Source organism: Acipenser ruthenus, chromosome 41 (genome assembly GCF_902713425.1).
Source record: "Acipenser ruthenus chromosome 41, fAciRut3.2 maternal haplotype, whole genome shotgun sequence".
NCBI classification, from domain to species: Eukaryota; Metazoa; Chordata; class Actinopteri; order Acipenseriformes; family Acipenseridae; genus Acipenser; species Acipenser ruthenus.
In genome coordinates this window covers 3,645,336-3,662,765 of record NC_081229.1, presented here as the reverse complement: position 1 = coordinate 3,662,765, position 17,430 = coordinate 3,645,336, and the positions used below count along the sequence as shown (strand labels likewise).

The following is a 17,430-nucleotide window of genomic DNA, read 5'->3' as shown; positions in this document are numbered from 1 at the left end:
GTCTTGAAACCATGACTGCATTTTTAAGGTTGCAGCTCTTAGTAAAAAAAAAAAAAAAAAAAAATCATGATAAGGCAGAGGGGCTTTAAGAAAGCACTATAAAGTGCATCAGGGACAAAGGTGAATATATCTAATTAGTCAATTCCTTGATAAATGGAATAATTATAATTAAAGTACATAAACAACAGAATTTGAGTTGCTCGCCTTGGTACTCTCTCCCTGTGTTCTCGCACCCGTAGCCCCTGTTCAGACATTTTGAGAACCAACAAACGTTTCAAAATCATTTTTCAATCTTATGCTTAAGTGCATAGTTTAGAAATGCCCTTAAGACTGTATGGGCCAGATTGGTAAAGCTTTTTGTTTGTTTGTTTGTTTTACTACAAATTGTTATCCGCACAACTTATTTCTGAAAACGTACAAATTACAATTCTAAAACAAACAGGGATCATTTAAAGCTGCTGTAAAACCTACAACTGTCTGTGCTGTTTATTTCTGGTTTGCTAACTTCTTTTCTGAAAAATAAAACACCGTAAATCATTATAGGAGTTAATAGCTTTGAGAATCAAGACGTATATTAAGTAAAAAAAAATGGTTATTTTAAGCACCTCCACAGAGTCTTCAGTGGCAGTGTAATGGTTCTGTATGACACTAAGGGGCAATAGAAGTCCTCTGTTAGAATAGTTAATTCCCAGGGTAGCTATGCTAATACAGCATGCCAGTCACCCAGCATACTTCAAGAATATAAGGTTATACTTATACGAAAGTTAAATTAAGATGAAGGCCCTAGCCTAAACATTTATCGACTACTTCATTTAGTTTCTTATTAGTTATAGTAAAACTATCCCAAACGCTTTTTAATGGTAATGTTGACATACTGTTTTTAATATACAGGCTATATTTATAATATATAGGATGTCTACGTTCTTATAATGAGGAGTTAATTTGTGCCGGATCGCACCGGATCCAAATCCGCTACCTTTTTGTCTGACAGACGAGAATTACACGGTGTGCAAATGATGAACTGTAAAAAAAATAAAAAATAAAAAAAAAATGTTGAAGTTGTGTTGCAGAAAATAACTATATACATAGCACCTCAAATGATCAAAATGCCAAAAGAAAAACTATCATTCTTAACAGCAACAGTGCCGTCGCTCCTGTCCATCAGATTAGTTAGCCCGCCACTGGTATTGTTCAAACGTGAAGATTATAAAACACGGCGAGGCAAAGGTGGGCACGCGGTTACTGACATCAACAATAAGGCACGAAACAACATGAAGCATATTTGGGACCTACCGGTACTGCAAATCAAGCATTCAGTCTAAAAACATAAACGCTGTCCCTCTTCCTTAATGAGAAGATCCGGTACCTTTTTGCTTACAAATTAATTCCTGCGTATAATCATTAGATTTGATGCAAAGTGCTTCTAGAACATACAAATAGAAATGCAGCTTTTATACTTTAATACAAGTAGTTGAGAGATTGTCCAAAGTACCTATTTTCTCAAAGTAACAGACAAAGGCAGAGGAGACGACCACAAATACTAAGGAGACGCAGCCCAGCAAAATACAGCACAGCTCACAGTTTGATCCTGAAAATCAGAAAGACAATGATCAGCCAAAAGGAGAAGCCTGAGCTTTCTAAGATCAGTTAGAAGTGGACCGACACATCCAGCTGCAATCGCAAATAAAAAATGTGAAATCTGCTTGCTTGCACTTTTTGCATGTAATCATATAGTTAAGGCTGAATTGGATTTTATAACATGTTTTCTTGACCATACACCCAGTGATACTAAAAGCTGGATTGTGAAGTGATTGATTTTAGAAATGACACGGGGTGAGCCATTGTAAATATCCCTCTGCCAGTGTAGCAACTGTGAGTTAGTAAATAGAAAATATCTATACAAAATTACAGTTAAAGGGGGGATCAGAATGTAGAATTTTTTTTAAGAGGTTTTCAAAGCCAGAAAAAGGACATTAGTCCTGAAGTTCTCCGGTAGCTGGTTGCGCCACAGAGAGGCTAGAGAAGAGAAGGAGCGGGCATGGGAGGATGGAGAGTGGAGGGAAGGCATGACCAGTCGGACAGTAGAGAAGCGGAGAGAGCGAGAGGGGGTGTAGGGAGACACGAGGGATTGGAGACAGGAGAGCGCAGTGTGGTGAATAGAGCTGTAGGCAAGAACAAGGGTCTTGAATTGAATGCTAACAGAGATAGGTAGCCAGTGGAGGGTGCGAAGCAGAGAGGTATACAAAAGATTGAAACATCTTTGAGCTGAGGATCCTAAAGGCAACAAGGACTGGCTATTTAAAACGCGTCAGAATGACCCCATCAAGGGCTGGCCAGACCACCTGAGGCATTATAATCTCCACTGCAGCCAACATTCACCCACTCTGTGCTGTCTCTCACGTCTTCTAATTAATGACTGTTTTTTTCATTCCCGTAATAAATATGGATTCCTTACCATTGTTAGTTTCTGTTTTCGGTTCTGATGTTGAGTTCTGCGCTAAAAAAAAAAAAAAAAAAAAAAAAAAAGTTAATTTTTTATAAATTTCAGCTAAATAATGTCTATGTTTAAAATGTGTTTTCTTATCAGCAGAGGTTTTGTACGCACGCATGTTGTTTTACTTTAATAAGAAATGGACTCATAACTATCCGCTATCATCTCAGAAATAATCTTTTTATGTATCTGTATTTATTTTCATGTATCCATAAAACCATGAAAAAAAAATCAAATCAAGTATGATGAAGGTGTTGGCTAACATTTGTCTACCAGCTATTTTCCGTTTAGTTTTTTTTTTTTTTACCTGAAAAATCACCTCCAGTAGTAGAAAAGGGGAGTGTTAATTTTTTTTACCGTTTTAAAATAAATACACATTCCTTAATCATTATGCCTCTATCAGCTTATAACCTACATATTAATTCAATTAATGTTAAAAAATATTGAAACCATATCTTAGCTGAACATAATGTAACAGCTCAATAAATGTAAAAACATGTTAAAAACTCTTACTTTAGAAAACTGATTTTGTAACTGATATTTTCTGATACAACAGATTAGAAAATCCTGATTCTTTCGATCGTGATTACAAATTTTGAAAAAATTCTGCCTGTGGAAATAGTGATTTCTCACTGTGGAATACCATGCAATCGGTGATTCAGTAAACTGAATAAACCAGTGAGTTACTGTCACCCTTTGTGGATGGTATGCATCAAATATAACTGACATATGGTCACTGGTCAGAGTATTTACCCTCAAAGTCTGATTGTGCTGAAGTGTGTCCAGATAAAGATTCATCACAATTGAATCTCTATCTATGTGAAAAGATTGCGTGACATAAAGACAGAGAGACACACATACCCCTGCATTATAATACAGTAAATACCTTGTGCTAAAGAATATACATCAGACTTTAACAAGGGATTCTCCAGATGAGACATACAGATAGACAACAGACAGACCATTTCCACATATACCCAGATCATGATAAACTGCTCTCTAGATGAATGTTAAATATAGGTGCCTGACAGTCTGACAGACAGCCTTCATATACCCTGAAATGATGATATATTCAACACTTTATGTTAAAGAAGACCTGTGAATCTTTCATCAACATCTTACAAGCATTACTGTAGTATGCCAAACTCTACAATTACATTTAGGAAGAAGATATGTTGAAGAATGTAATCATGTCATACAGGAATATGATAGGCTGGACACACGCGTGTATTCTGTTCTTATATTAAGTGATAATTACAGAAATCTTACCAGACACAAGTTTTGTTACATTTCCAGATTTCCTTTCTCCTTTCACTCGAACCATGCAGAAATACAAAGCAAAATCCTGCTGAGAAACATTGTCTATCCTCATGTTGACAGTCCAGGTCGTGCGGTTCAGCAGGGGGTAAAAACGAGATTCATTGAAGCCGTTGTAGTATACAGGGCTTGTTGCATTGTCTATTAGTTTTAAAGCACCCTGAAAGATGTGAATTGGAGCTTGTTCTGGATAAAATACAAACCAAGAGGTTTCACCGTCATGTTCGATGTCACAATTTAGAGTTATATTCTCTCCAGGAAGGACCTCTTTAACTGCCGTTGACTGGACTTGGTGTTTCAGATCAGAAGCAGCTAAAAAAAAAAAAAAAAGCATCAAACGTCGACTATAATTCACTCGTAATTATAAAACTGGGAATTCATTGCTACTTTTGACATATTTAGATCCCTCAAACAATCTTTAAATCTATGATAAATCTTAACAATATACAGTACTTTATGTAATTATGTTGGTTCACCTTCATGGCAGTTTGTAGTGGGTGTCAGGACTGGAACGCAATTTTTGATTGTAAAGCACAATTCTTTTATGAAAAAGTTTGGTTAAATTTGCTTTCATAGTAAAAATGTGCTGCTCATCTCTCTCTTATCTTGTTTCATTCTCATTTTAATCTGATATTTGTCTCACATGTTTCTTGTAAAACCACTATTGGAGAAACACAAGTTGACATGTTTCAATGGGACATGTTTTAGAAATGTGAGCCGTGAAACACATTGGAGCCACACATGTGAAACAATCAAGAGGCAAAAGAGAAATGCTTCAAATTCAATCATTTAATGATTTATAAAACTTGGTTGAAAATTACACAGAACTGTACCTTATAAAAACACAAGAATAGCACATGAGTCCACAGGGGGCTTGATTTTCAAAGATTTGTAAGGTAGCAAAACAGCTAAGTAATATAAGGTCAAATTCAAATTCACATTATGTAGCATTTTTCTCATTTAAAATATAATAGTTAATGAAAGTCTGGGATAAATGTTCATAATTATGAAGCATATAATTAAGGGATTTGATATCAGTATTTTCTAAAAAGAAAATAAAATATTGCTGTTTCAAAATGTCTAATTGTTCTGTAATGTTAGCATTACCTTGGAACAGCCAAAATGATCAGAAACAGACAGTTCTCTGCTTGGATCGGTGTCTTGCCTCACTATTACATTTTAATCATGATGCCACCACCCTTATTGCAGCTTTTAGATTGCAACAAATTAAAAAAAACATGATAACTGTGCGTGCAATTACTTAATGCTAAGACTGAGTCGTTTTGATTTTTTGAACCTTTTTTAAAATAATTGAAATGTAATAATTGTGTTATGTTTACCACAGCTTAAAATATCTAAATGACACCACTAGAATGAAAAGATTATACTCACAGATAATGAGGAACAGTATAATTCTTGACATGCTATTAATTCCAGACATTGCTGTTCTGTGTGCTGCGAGACCACATGGAAATATGAAATCTGCTGCTGGTGTCTAGATGTACAAGCTGGTTAGAGATACAGCACATTTCCTTTGCAGGTATTTCTTTGCACTAACAGAGGCACACAGGTCTGCACACGTGTTGCTGCTCCCTTGATCTAAAGATTGAGCTCACAGGTCCCAGCGCTGACTTCAAACACAGAATGAACTCATAGCTTTAAATCAGCACTCAGTTGATTGGTTCTAAAATAGCACTGATACAGCCTATATATAATTCCAGAGTCCAGTCTTCATAATCAGGTAATATGAAAGATGTCTCTGATTTAGGGTTGCAGGATTTACATTGAAAAACCGGGACATTTATCAGCCATTAGATCATAAATCAGATTTTATATATATAAAATAAAAATGGCTGTTTATCAAGACACAATTAGGACTAACTTAAAAGGCTAGACATGGCACAGAAAGTTAAACAGAATATTAGTTATTAAACACATAAACCATAAGATTGTTTATTTTATTTTTTGAATGGCGCTACCTAATGCATTACTGTTAACTTTCTGGGCACACTGATACAGTTTTGTACTTTATAGAAATGTGGATACAATAGAAACAACTGGACGATTTAACATATTGTTTCCGACCGGGGCAAATAATTAACTCTTTCCTGGGTTGTCTGGTGGTATCTCTCAGTATAAACATCCAGAACCATGCAGCTTTACCTTGTAGTTCTCTCCCTCAAACAAGAGGACTGGGCGTAATCACAAAGCTTTTAAACATGTGTTATTCAAAGATGTACTTTTAAAGGACATTGATTTAGATCTGAAATACTCTTTTTTTTTTTTTACACAGAATCAGACACGAATCACATGATTATCAACCTGTAACACATTTAATAATTTCCATTTCATGTCAGATCATAGATACTTTATTTTGCCTCGAATCACAATCAAAATTGCTGCTATTACTGATTTTGAAAGTGGGTGTGTTTTTTTTTTGTTGTTGTTGTTTTTTTAAATAAAGTTCGTTTTTGCACCTCAACCACGTACTACAAAGCACAATAAAAGTTAAATACAGCAGCTTTTTTTTTTTTAAGTAGGCTAACTACAACGCAGAACATCATAGATTTGTAAATGAATTAGCAACTATGTCACACCCTTTGGTTCACACTTTATATTCACTGTGGCCACGCAACACGTACGCAGCGGTTCAGAATGCCTGAGCTCTTAACGCAGTGCGTCAGCCTAAAGCCTGAGTTTTCTGACACTTCATCATGAGCGCATTGTTTGCACACCTGCTGACTTGACCACAGTTTTAACACTTAAACAAGCAGCACACAGACCTAAAATAATTTATTTAAAGCTGCAGTGTCTTGTAATATAATTTGATTCGTGGATGAAAAGTTACTGTACTCTTCCAGTTTTTCCAGTTTTTCCAGTTTTAAGAAAGCCCACGTCTAAAAATGGCTACAATTCTTATCCCCGCTGGGGATGAAATCAATCCCCTATTGAACACATGTTTTGGAGAAAATCGAGTTTATTTTTACATATCCATAACAATGCATCATGAAACCTGAGCGCAGTAAATCAGACGCATCCCCCTTCATAGTCTTACAGTTTTCTCAGCAACTACATGCAACCTCAAAACCACACTCAGCTATTGTTAAAAACAACAGCAAACTCCTCAAAACCACATATAGGCTTTTTTTGGTGTCTTTTTCCATAGAACCACGTCATGGCAATTAACCCTTAGTCCCTCTTCAAGAATATAAATGTTGTAGTGTTTTTTGTTTGTAAGACATTGACAAATATTCCTTGTCAGAAAGTTTCTTTGAATTATACTGCAATTCAGTGTAATTCTTTATCACGTAACCTATTCAATTCACTCAAGGGGCTGCGTATAAATAATGCCAGTAATTGGACTCACCAAGCACGTCTGGCTGATTAATAATAATAAACTGACAAACATTTAAACTAATGTGACATTTCCAAATCTAACATGAAATACTACTGTACTACTATTATGGCTTCCGGTAGACACTTGCAATATATTTTTGTAGTTTCTTTGATTACATGATGTTAAATAAAAAAAAAAATCTAAATGTAAACTTTTCACCATAGCTATATACTACTCAAAATTTGCCAAGGATCACTTTTAAATTAATCCCTGTGCCCACAGAAATGTGTAGCATGTTACCCATTTCTCATCACTTGAACCCCTCGCTTGCTAATATTGTTCCATCTTTAAATATATATGTAACAAAATTTGAAAAATAATTAGCGTTAGCTCAAATAAATAAATGACATGAGATATCATTTTATAGTTTCTTTGATTAAATGATGTTGAATAAAAGATCTAAATGATGTTTCTTTTTTTTAATTGTCTCAATCCTAAAATTCTAGGTGATGCAAAACTTTTGGCCATAGCTGTATTTTGTTAAGCCTGCACTAGATCCTTTCCCCTCAGCTGCACATGATGCTCAATGATCTGTAGCTTCTTGAACTTCCCCATACATATCTTATTTTCCCATTGACATTTTGAATACATGTTCGAATGTTGTGTGTGAACATAATACGCTTTGATGCTTTCATATATCCCATTAATCCTGGTTTTCAGTCTTTATTGTAAATGTTTTTAATCTCCAGGCTACCCTGCGCCAAGAGGGCCTTCTGAATCAGTACAAGAGGAACAGATCTGCAGCTCTCCAGTCTTCTGCAGCCCTTACTGATGAGGGGCAGCTGGCCAGACCTTTGCGCAAGCTCCAGGCTCCAAGGCCTGACACCAAACCTTTATCTAAAGGTAAGTTGGGAGAGAGTTACTTCAGAAATCTATTTCTTTTTTGTTAAATAAATATATTGGGATCCCTCACTAAAGCCTGGTTGGTCCTGGAGGGCCGGTGTCCCTCCTGATTTTTGTTCCAACTGCACCCTAAATTACTTAATAGGACCAATTAAGTGCTTATTCGATTGGTCCAATTAATCAATTGTACAGTTAGAACAAAAAACAGGAGGGACAGCAGCCCTCCAGGACCAGGGTTGAGCAGCCCTGTTCTATGGCCATAACATTATAGAAAGAACTTCCCATCAAATTGTATTGAAATTGGGTTCTGAAATTCTTTACCGGAGTACCATCATTTGGGAATATATTTAGGTATCCTTCTGTCTGTGTTTATTTTATCTTCGGAAAAACCAAAAACCTCTCCTGGTGCCTTAGCTGTGTGACACGGTCCTGTTTTGTATTTATTGTTGCAGAATCTCTCAGTTCTGTTCTGGATCACCTCCAGGCTCTGAGTGAAGCTGTCATCAGGGACAAAGACTCTTCCAGCGAGGAGGAGGAGAGGAAAAAGAGCGATTGAACCCTAATATCATTTTTTAACTTCTCTTAAAAGTGTGACATCAAAAACATATTTTTGTAGTGGTTGTTTACACACAATATTCTATGCCGTGTCCCTCAAGTAAAAGTAGAAATAAAGAAGTCTGAGAATCAAAGATTGGGTTGAGGAGTGCACTCACGCTAGTTTTGCTACCGTTGTCTTTACACTAGAGGAAAATTGGGGGGAGTTCATCCAGCTCCTAAATGAAACCAGAAATAGTTTGTATACCAAATGAATCACATTGGGAGTATTGTATGTGAAAATAGATTTGATGGGTATTTATCTCCTTGTTTCCTTCAACAGGGAATAGCTTAGTTACAAACATGTGCTGCCTTAGAGCACATTAAATCCATGCAGCATGGACCATGTGTTTATTCAGGAAGTACTTTTACAGCGCTGTTACCTGCCTTCACATACACTACTTTGGGATTTGATTTGCTCCCAAAGCAAGTAATTTGGTTCCCCTGGAGATAAGATTAGTTGATTCAGGATTTGAAGTCACTTTCTGATTTTCTTTCTTTTTGTCTTCTGGTGTGAAGAGAAACCATTGGAAGCCTAGCCTAGGTGTGATCTTGCTATCATATTAGATCTGGATTCATTTACAATGCTGGTATGTCGTTATCAATCTGTCCCTGTAGGTAGAGAGGAATTTTTGTTTTAAAAAATGTTTGTTATATAAAAATGTGTTTCAATTGCATTATACTTGTACAGTAAATATTAAAGGTGTATGTGTGTGTGTGTGTATATATATATACACAAACAATAAATGTATACCTGTTTGAAGCTGGATCTATTATTTAATTTTTTTTCCCATAAGAATATTAAATAACATATATTACTCTTTAGTTAAAGCTAGTTTACAAGAGACTCAAATCTCCTTGGTCTCCTTGTCTCAAGCCTGTGCTTGACTGTCAAGACTTTTTAGGGGTGGTGAGGGATAAGGGATAAGCTCAGTCTTCTTGTCACAAGCCTGCCACGTGTGAGCTGCTGTCCTAAGAAGCCAAATTTGAGTCAACCAAACTCCTTTGGTGGTCTACCATAACATTCCCGTTTTGCTTATGTAGCATCCTAATAAATGGCCAAGTCAAAAATATGTTTTAAGATTAAAACATGCAGATTGAGTCAACATTCCAAAGTAAAGGAGTGTAGGAACATAACAGGTTAATATGATTCAGCATGTCTACAGGGAAAAGATAGCCTTTTGTTCTTTGTGTCTTTAAACTTACTTTTAAATGTACTGGTTCTGCAGAAAAGATGTAAAAGGGAGCGAGTCTAGCTCAGTAACTATAGCTACACTGATTATTGCCAGATAACTAAATGTTTTAAGTTTTAATCGAGTTCGTGGACTGTTAGCGGCTCTCAAAATGCAGGTCACTTTGTAAGGAATAAGTAACTGGGGGAAGTAGGTAGGACCAAAACCTACCTTGTAGGCAAGAAAATTATTAAGGCTGCTTGCTTGTTTAAAAGCAGACCGACCTGCTCAAAGAAGGGAATTGCACAATTTTTTTATTTTATTATTATTTTTTTAATAAATATCCTTCAGGTTTTTATTTCTTTAATTTATACATGCACATAATTACAAATTGCACAAGTATACAATTACAAGAAACACATATCAGACATCTTATATAAATGACAATTATATGAAATTCAGGAATGGCAACAGACCAGTCAACGGATAAGGTAGAAATACATTGGCACAGATAGACCTTTGGTTCCTGGAGAAGTTTAACAGCCTTAAATATAGAATCTAATAATTGTCTACATTTTATAAATATATAGCTTTACAGGTAAAGACTGGAAGAAGATACCAGGTTTGGCAAGCATATTCAAACGCACAGTCACTCAGATCACACACTGGTACACATGTTTTCTGTGTATGATGTTTTTGAAGTGTATCGTCAAACTTAGCATGTAGTGTTGTGTTCCTAGTGGCTAGCTTTATTCAATGACAAGGCTCAGAAACACTGATTTGATTGCCCCCACAGCTTATTATTGACATGAGACAACCCGGAACATAGATCATGTCATGCTTATGCTCAGAAATTAAAAAAAAATAAATAAAAAAAGACCACTAATGTAAATGTACAACAGAGAAAAGGTAACAAGAAAGTGGCTAGTATTATTTCAGAAAGTGGCTAGTATTATTACTTCCATTAAAAAACAACGTCTCATATGACCTTGTTACTGAGAAAAGTAATATTATTACAACATTCTCCATCATATTTCTTTATAAATATACTTTGAAAAGGCAGTCCTGCTGACTCGAGTCAAATATTAAAAATACAAATATGTACATATTTAAAAAAATACCCCCAGCATACTCTTCAGATCTCTATCAGTTTCTTATCACAGTGGAGTTTCTTCAGTGTGCAGATTATTTTCTAATGGACCGTCCCTCTCAGTAAGAAGATGTCCGTTGGCAGTGGGGTCGCTGTTGTCTTCCACAGTTTTTTTTAACCTCCTTGTTTTTACAGCTACGGCTACGGCTACGGCTACGGCTACTCCGACTACTACTACTCCTCCTCCTCCTACTACTCCTCCAATAATGTAGCTCTTGTTAGAGTATGAGTCTAAAGGGAATAAAAATGATGAGATGAGAGTCAAATTCAAAAACAGTACGACCCAAATTCAACAGACCACTTTAAAAGTGCAGACTGCTCTATAGCAACTTCGAAAAAAAAAAAAAAGAAAAATCACTATAAAAAATACAGTAAATTGACGTTGCAGCACCACAATTTTCAGCAAAGGACATATCTTCATAGAAGAATACATACTGTGGTAGTATAACTTATATTGTACAATTCTAGGGTGTTCTTTTAAAATTATGATTGATATAAAACATTTAAAATAAAAAAAATAAAAATAAAAAAGAAATGTTATATGTATGAGAATCACTAAAAAGTGAATTTAGGGTAATTATATTTAGTAAGCCTTAATTTTATAAGTTTTGCATGATTTATACCATGATATTAAGATTACCATGGCATTCTTTTGGACGGGTATCACACAGTTGAAATGTTATACCTGCCCACCCCTACTCAATAGAAAGTGCTACACTGTTTAAAGAAAGGACCTTCATAAACCTTGTCACACATATACACTAATGAACAGTGTTAGGGTCCTTTCTACACAATGACTTGCCTGAAGTTGTGGTACTGCTAGTGTTTGCAGCTGTGTTGTTTGTCTGGTCAGGTTCAAGGGTTATACGATAGTCTGTAATACAAACACATAGGAGCACAGATTACACATGTTCTTTCCATGACTCGCACAACATGATTAGAATGGCAATTTGTTTGTTGAATTTTTTCCCTCTGCGTCTGTTATGACGATTTGTAGGAGCACTGTCAATATTCTTTTTATAATACCTAAAGCAAGGGCATTAAATTGACAAGGTGCTACAGGACTTGGTGAATTCAGATAGCTGGGCAGGTTTATGATCAACCAAACTCAGATACACCCACCCCTCGCTATACTGCGCGTGCCTTAGCTGCACCATACATAGGCACTTAGAATTACAGTTTGTTTTATTTCTTACTGCACAACAAACAAATATACAAAACAATTAAAAACAAAGCATTAATATCGTACTGTTATCATATACACATGCATTGCACAATAACACAAAGCAAATTAAATATCTACTTGCTGAAGCGGTTTTCATTTTAGCCAACGAGGTGTTCACATGTGGCAGCAGCATTGCTCTAGCAAAAGTGACAAGGCAGTGATGTCAGCTCCCTAGCAACAAGCCTCCTGTGTTGTTGGGAATGGATTCTTTCAATGCAGCGGGTTTGTGCATTTGAGAAAGGAGAAGAGGCTGAAGTTGATGAGAAGCAATTAACCTCCGCTGTACAAATTAAAACGGTGTGCTGCTTTTTATATGAAAAATGAGAAAAAAGCAGGATGCGTAGAGGATTTATACTGGACCCTGACACCCCTGATAAAAACGAGGGAGTGGTTGGACAGTATTTGTCAGCCTATTTGTTTTTCTGTGGGTCTCTCGCTATATTTGTATTTTTTATCTTGCTCTTAATTGTATTATTACTTGTACTGTGATTCTTGAAATGTATTTTTGTTTACGACTGTAAGTCGCCCTGGATAAGGGCGTCTAAGAAATTAATAATAATAATAATAATAATATCGCGGCCCTCGATATATAGCAGATTTATATTGGACCCGCGATATATGGCAGGCAATATCAAATGATTGTTCCGCAAACACAAACTCATACGACTGTGCACGTAATATATTGGCATTCGTGGTAGAAGTCACCCAGTGAGTAGCATGGCATCGTCTCAGATTATTCACTTAAAAATAAAGTTTTCACACAGCGTACCCTTTCTATTGTTACATATAATATCGTGAGAGTACATGTTCTGACCCCATACATTTTTATTTATAATATACTCCCTTCCATGTGTTTTTCTACTGAGACAGGTATTGAAACGATTGAGTTTCTCTGTGGTAATGTCTCTAACTGCTAAACGTTTTAAAGAATTCAAGTTTGGGAAAGGACCTTCAAAAATCTGGTCAAACATATTCACTTATGAACAATGTTGAGCTGCTCCCAACATATTAACTCACCTAAAGTCAGGGAGTACAGATTACAGATGGCAATTATTTATTTTATTTTTTCTATGCATATGTTGTCTGATGATTTGTATGAGCACTATCAACATCCTTGTCATTGACCGTTGCTGCTGATCATTTCAGAGTATCTCTGGTTGAGTGTAGAAAAACACAAGACAACACGGGATAAATCTTCAGAACTTAAATCTTCAAACCAGTATGTGGTGGAGGGACATATTACATGTGTTGCCTGATCCTTGTACACAATTCTGAATTTAAACCACATGTACCTGTACCAACTACGAAATCTCATTTATACATCACCCAAGAAAGTTATTATGTAGTGCTTTTAGTCTTGTAACAATATACATCTTGTGAAAAGGAAGCAGCTTCTAATACAACGTTGAATCATTTCACCTTAAAGCATAGGAAGAAAACAGCAACACTACTTCAAAACCAAGAAGTGAACTAAAGTTTGATGTGCTACACTGGGAAGAAAAGTGGGAATGGAAATTATTATTATTATATATATTTAGCAGACGCCTTTATCCAAGGCGACTTACAGAGACTAGGGTGTGTGAACTATGCATCAGCTGCAGAGTCACTTACAATTACGTCTCACCCGAAAGACGGAGCACAAGGAGGTTAAGTGACTTGCTCAGGGTCACACAGTGAGTCAGTGGCTGAGGTGGAATTTGAACCGGGGACCTCCTGGTTACAAACCCTTTTCTTTAACCATAGGACCACATAGCCTCCCTAAATAGACTTTATATTTTCATTTAGACCTATTTTTTAATGTTTTTTTCCTTTACTTTTTTCTTATTTTTACACATTTACTTACCTACTAACAGCTTGACGTCATTTACAACCTTATGGTCTCCTCTTTTTACTGTGCAGGAATACAACTTCTGATCGGAAAATGAAACGTTTGCAATAACAAGGTCCAGGTTTACCATCTTTACTCTGTCTTTGACATCCTCTTTACATTCAGAAGTAGCATTGCGAGAGCTACAGAGCTGCGATTGTTCCAGTGTGCTCCACGTAACGATCAGGTTTTCAACAGGTGTTCCTTGCAGGTGTTTTGGTACCAAACAGGGCAGAGTTGCGTTTTCCCCGGCCCTCGCAACAACTTTAACATCCTCGGAGTCTAGAAAAAAAAAAGACCAGAGTTGGTTGTCACAGGACCTATACCTTGATTTTTTTTTTATACTGCAAGTCAAATTTTGAGAGCTTGTTATCATGTTATAGGACCTAGTGGTATTGAGTTTTGTTTGAAGTGATCATCATGTTGAACTGGGCCAAATGCAAGATATCTGTGGCAGGCTTTCCCAATCCTGGTCCTGAGGGACCCCTGTGTCTTCTGGTTTTCATTCCAACCAAGTTGTTATTATTTATTTCTTAGCAGGCGCCCTTATCCAGGGTTTACAATTGTTACAAGATATCACATTATTTTTACATACAATTACCCATTTATACAGTTGGGAGCAATCTAGGTAAAGTACCTTGCTCAAGGGTACAGCAGCAGTGTCCCCCACCTGGGATTGAACCCACAACCCTCCGATCAAGAGTCCAGAGCCCTAACCACTACTCCACACTGTTGCCCACAATTACTTCATCGAACCCTTAACTGGACTATTCATTAGCTTAATTAGACCTTTTAAACACTTCAGATTTTAAACAATTGGAGATTAACTATACAATGTTATAAGTAACTTGAAATCAGCAACTTTTTAGAGCTGAGAACAATCAAAAAGGTCTAATTAAGCACATGGTTAGTTCAATTAAGGGTAATTGAGAGCTCAGTTGGAATAAAAACCAGAAGGCACAGGGGGTCCCCAGGGCCAGAATTGGGAAACCCTGCTATAGGGTGATGCAATACATTTGGTCACAGCTGTACATGCATACATATGGGCCTATAATTTTACTCCAACATGTTGACTCTGTCAGCAGATATATCAAACTGAATTATTTGATGTTTGTCCCCCGTTCTAAGGAGACTGTAATATGATTTTGTACTACGGGTTCAACTCAGTTGAAATATTATAGTCTCTTTATAGTCTTAGTCATATCATAAATAGCCTATGTTCATATGAAAAGAGAAAATATCGTATGCAAATGTAATCCTGCATTACACAATAAAAACATTTATGTTATTCATGATTATGAAAAAATACAAATATCGCATTATTTTCCCATCGTAAAAGCAACCTAATCTGTGACAACCAAACGGGGCGGGTTCTCAGGTGCGCCATTTTTTTTTTTTTTCTTTTTTTTTTTTAAACATTGTGCGTAAAGCTAAACCAATATTAAAATCTATCTGTGAAAGATTACTCTTCTGCTTGGTTAGGAACAGAACCTCCTAGAATGTCTACAAATAAGAATACAAAAAAAAGAGTACAGAGTGTAACAACCCGTCCGGTCTCCTAAACAGGGGTCGGTCAGCGATTAAATAACCTGGGTTTGCGATGTTTGCAAAAAGCAAAGCGCGCCCTAACACAACATTCATATTACAAAAAGTATTTAACTGTAGCTACTCACCACACGACGCCAGCAAAATCAGAAACAGAAAGGTACACATTTCCAATCCTAACTATTTTTCCGGAAACTGCAAAATATTTAACAACAACCAAATCTCCCGCGGCCAGCTGAAGCAATGACGTAGGGGGAGTGGCTCACTACATTCCTCAGGATTGGATTCTACAGCAGACATATTCGACCGCCTTCCGCAAGAAAAGTTTTTAATGAGCCAATGGGGTCGGGTGAAATTTTACAGATTTTTCAAAAAATAAAAAATAAAAAAATGCACCAAAAAAGGCATATTGAAACTCAGGGGGGGTCAAATTCGCCCATACGTCTTTTCAGTACTGTGCCAGTAGCGCGGGAAATCGAACAATCGAACAAGCATAATTGTTACGAAAAAATGCACAGATATTCTACAATCGGCACAGCAATCAGAAGGGTAGCTGAGGAGACAGAAGCACTTGCACATCCTATTGTGTTTTCCCAGCATGTATTTGGGTGGTTGTTCTTATTTGGTAAAACTGCAGTATCTGTATTCAGACACAGTAAAGCTCCTTGTCGGTCAATCATAACCATTTCGATTTGAAAAGACACTTATGTAACATTTGTGGGTAACATTGGACCCGGATTCGCTGGATCCTATTTTTGTTAAAATCTGTGGGGTTTATTTTTCCCAAAAAAGTAAACATTTGAGATTAAGATTAAGGTTATTAAACAGCTAATACAGAATAGCATCTGGGTGAAGTAAGCAAAATATTATATTTGTCTAGGTTTGGATAAAAGAAAAGGAGGGAACACATTAAAACAATACGTTTCGTTTAAAAATGTTTTTCAAGGGTCCTGGCTGTTGTACATTGGAATTCCGAAACCTTTAAAAATGATCAAATAAAATAAAAGCTTTTTCTCATGTTTTTAAGTTTTTAAGTTTCTATACGATAGCCATACTGAACACACGAATGTAGTTACTGAATGCATCTATTTAACTGGCACCCTTACATGAAAACAATTTACTGCAGAACACTTTACTATTATGGTAGCTTTGAACTATGAATTGCAAAGAAGTCTTACCCGGTTTCCATTACGAATCAGACTAGGAAGAGCATATTCCTGCTGGTTGTGTTAGCGTGGTGAGTTTAGGGCTGTGCTCCAATTCATGAAAATGCGCCCTACAAATGAAGATCGAAGGGCGGAAGTGGGCGGGTCTCCCTTAAGAAAAGGAATAATTTGCATAATTTTAATTGGAACTACATTTTTTCACTCTACGTCGGTTAACTCCGCCTGGTTTTACTGTTTTCACTTTATTATGTTTATCTTAAATGACAACATGTATATTTGCATATCTCAGTTGTATTGGTTAATATTAGTAATTAGTATTTTGTTCAGCGTGTATGTTGGTACTGACGCCTTCTTGGCTGAGTCTCCCTTAAAAAAAGGAATACTAATCGGTATTACATTTTGAACTCTTTATACGCGGGTTAATTCCGCCTGGAATTTCTCTTTTATTACGTATATCTTCCGACTGGTTTAATAGACAGTATTATACATAGCATTTATTTACCATATAACAATACTCATTATTATGATTATTACTTTATGATTTATTGGTATATTTTTTGTAGTGACGATCCAAACTAGATGGATACATACTATCTCCCCTATGAAACATGTACCATGGTACTTGTACAACTGGATTTTTGGAACAAGGTACAATTGTATCAT

General features: G+C 36.2%; 1 protein-coding gene across 1 annotated transcript; it reads right to left on the bottom strand.

Annotated features, from left to right (window-relative positions):
- Positions 1–10,123: 10,123 nt before the first annotated feature.
- LOC131709070 (uncharacterized) lies at positions 10,124–15,790 on the bottom strand. Its single transcript, XM_059010853.1, has 4 exons — positions 15,730–15,790; positions 14,033–14,338; positions 11,767–11,838; positions 10,124–11,195 (listed from the first exon to the last, which is right to left on the bottom strand). Exons 1-4 carry the CDS (start codon positions 15,767–15,769, stop codon positions 10,972–10,974), a joined length of 642 nt encoding a protein of 213 aa, XP_058866836.1. The 5' UTR covers positions 15,770–15,790; the 3' UTR covers positions 10,124–10,971.
- Positions 15,791–17,430: the final 1,640 nt, after the last annotated feature.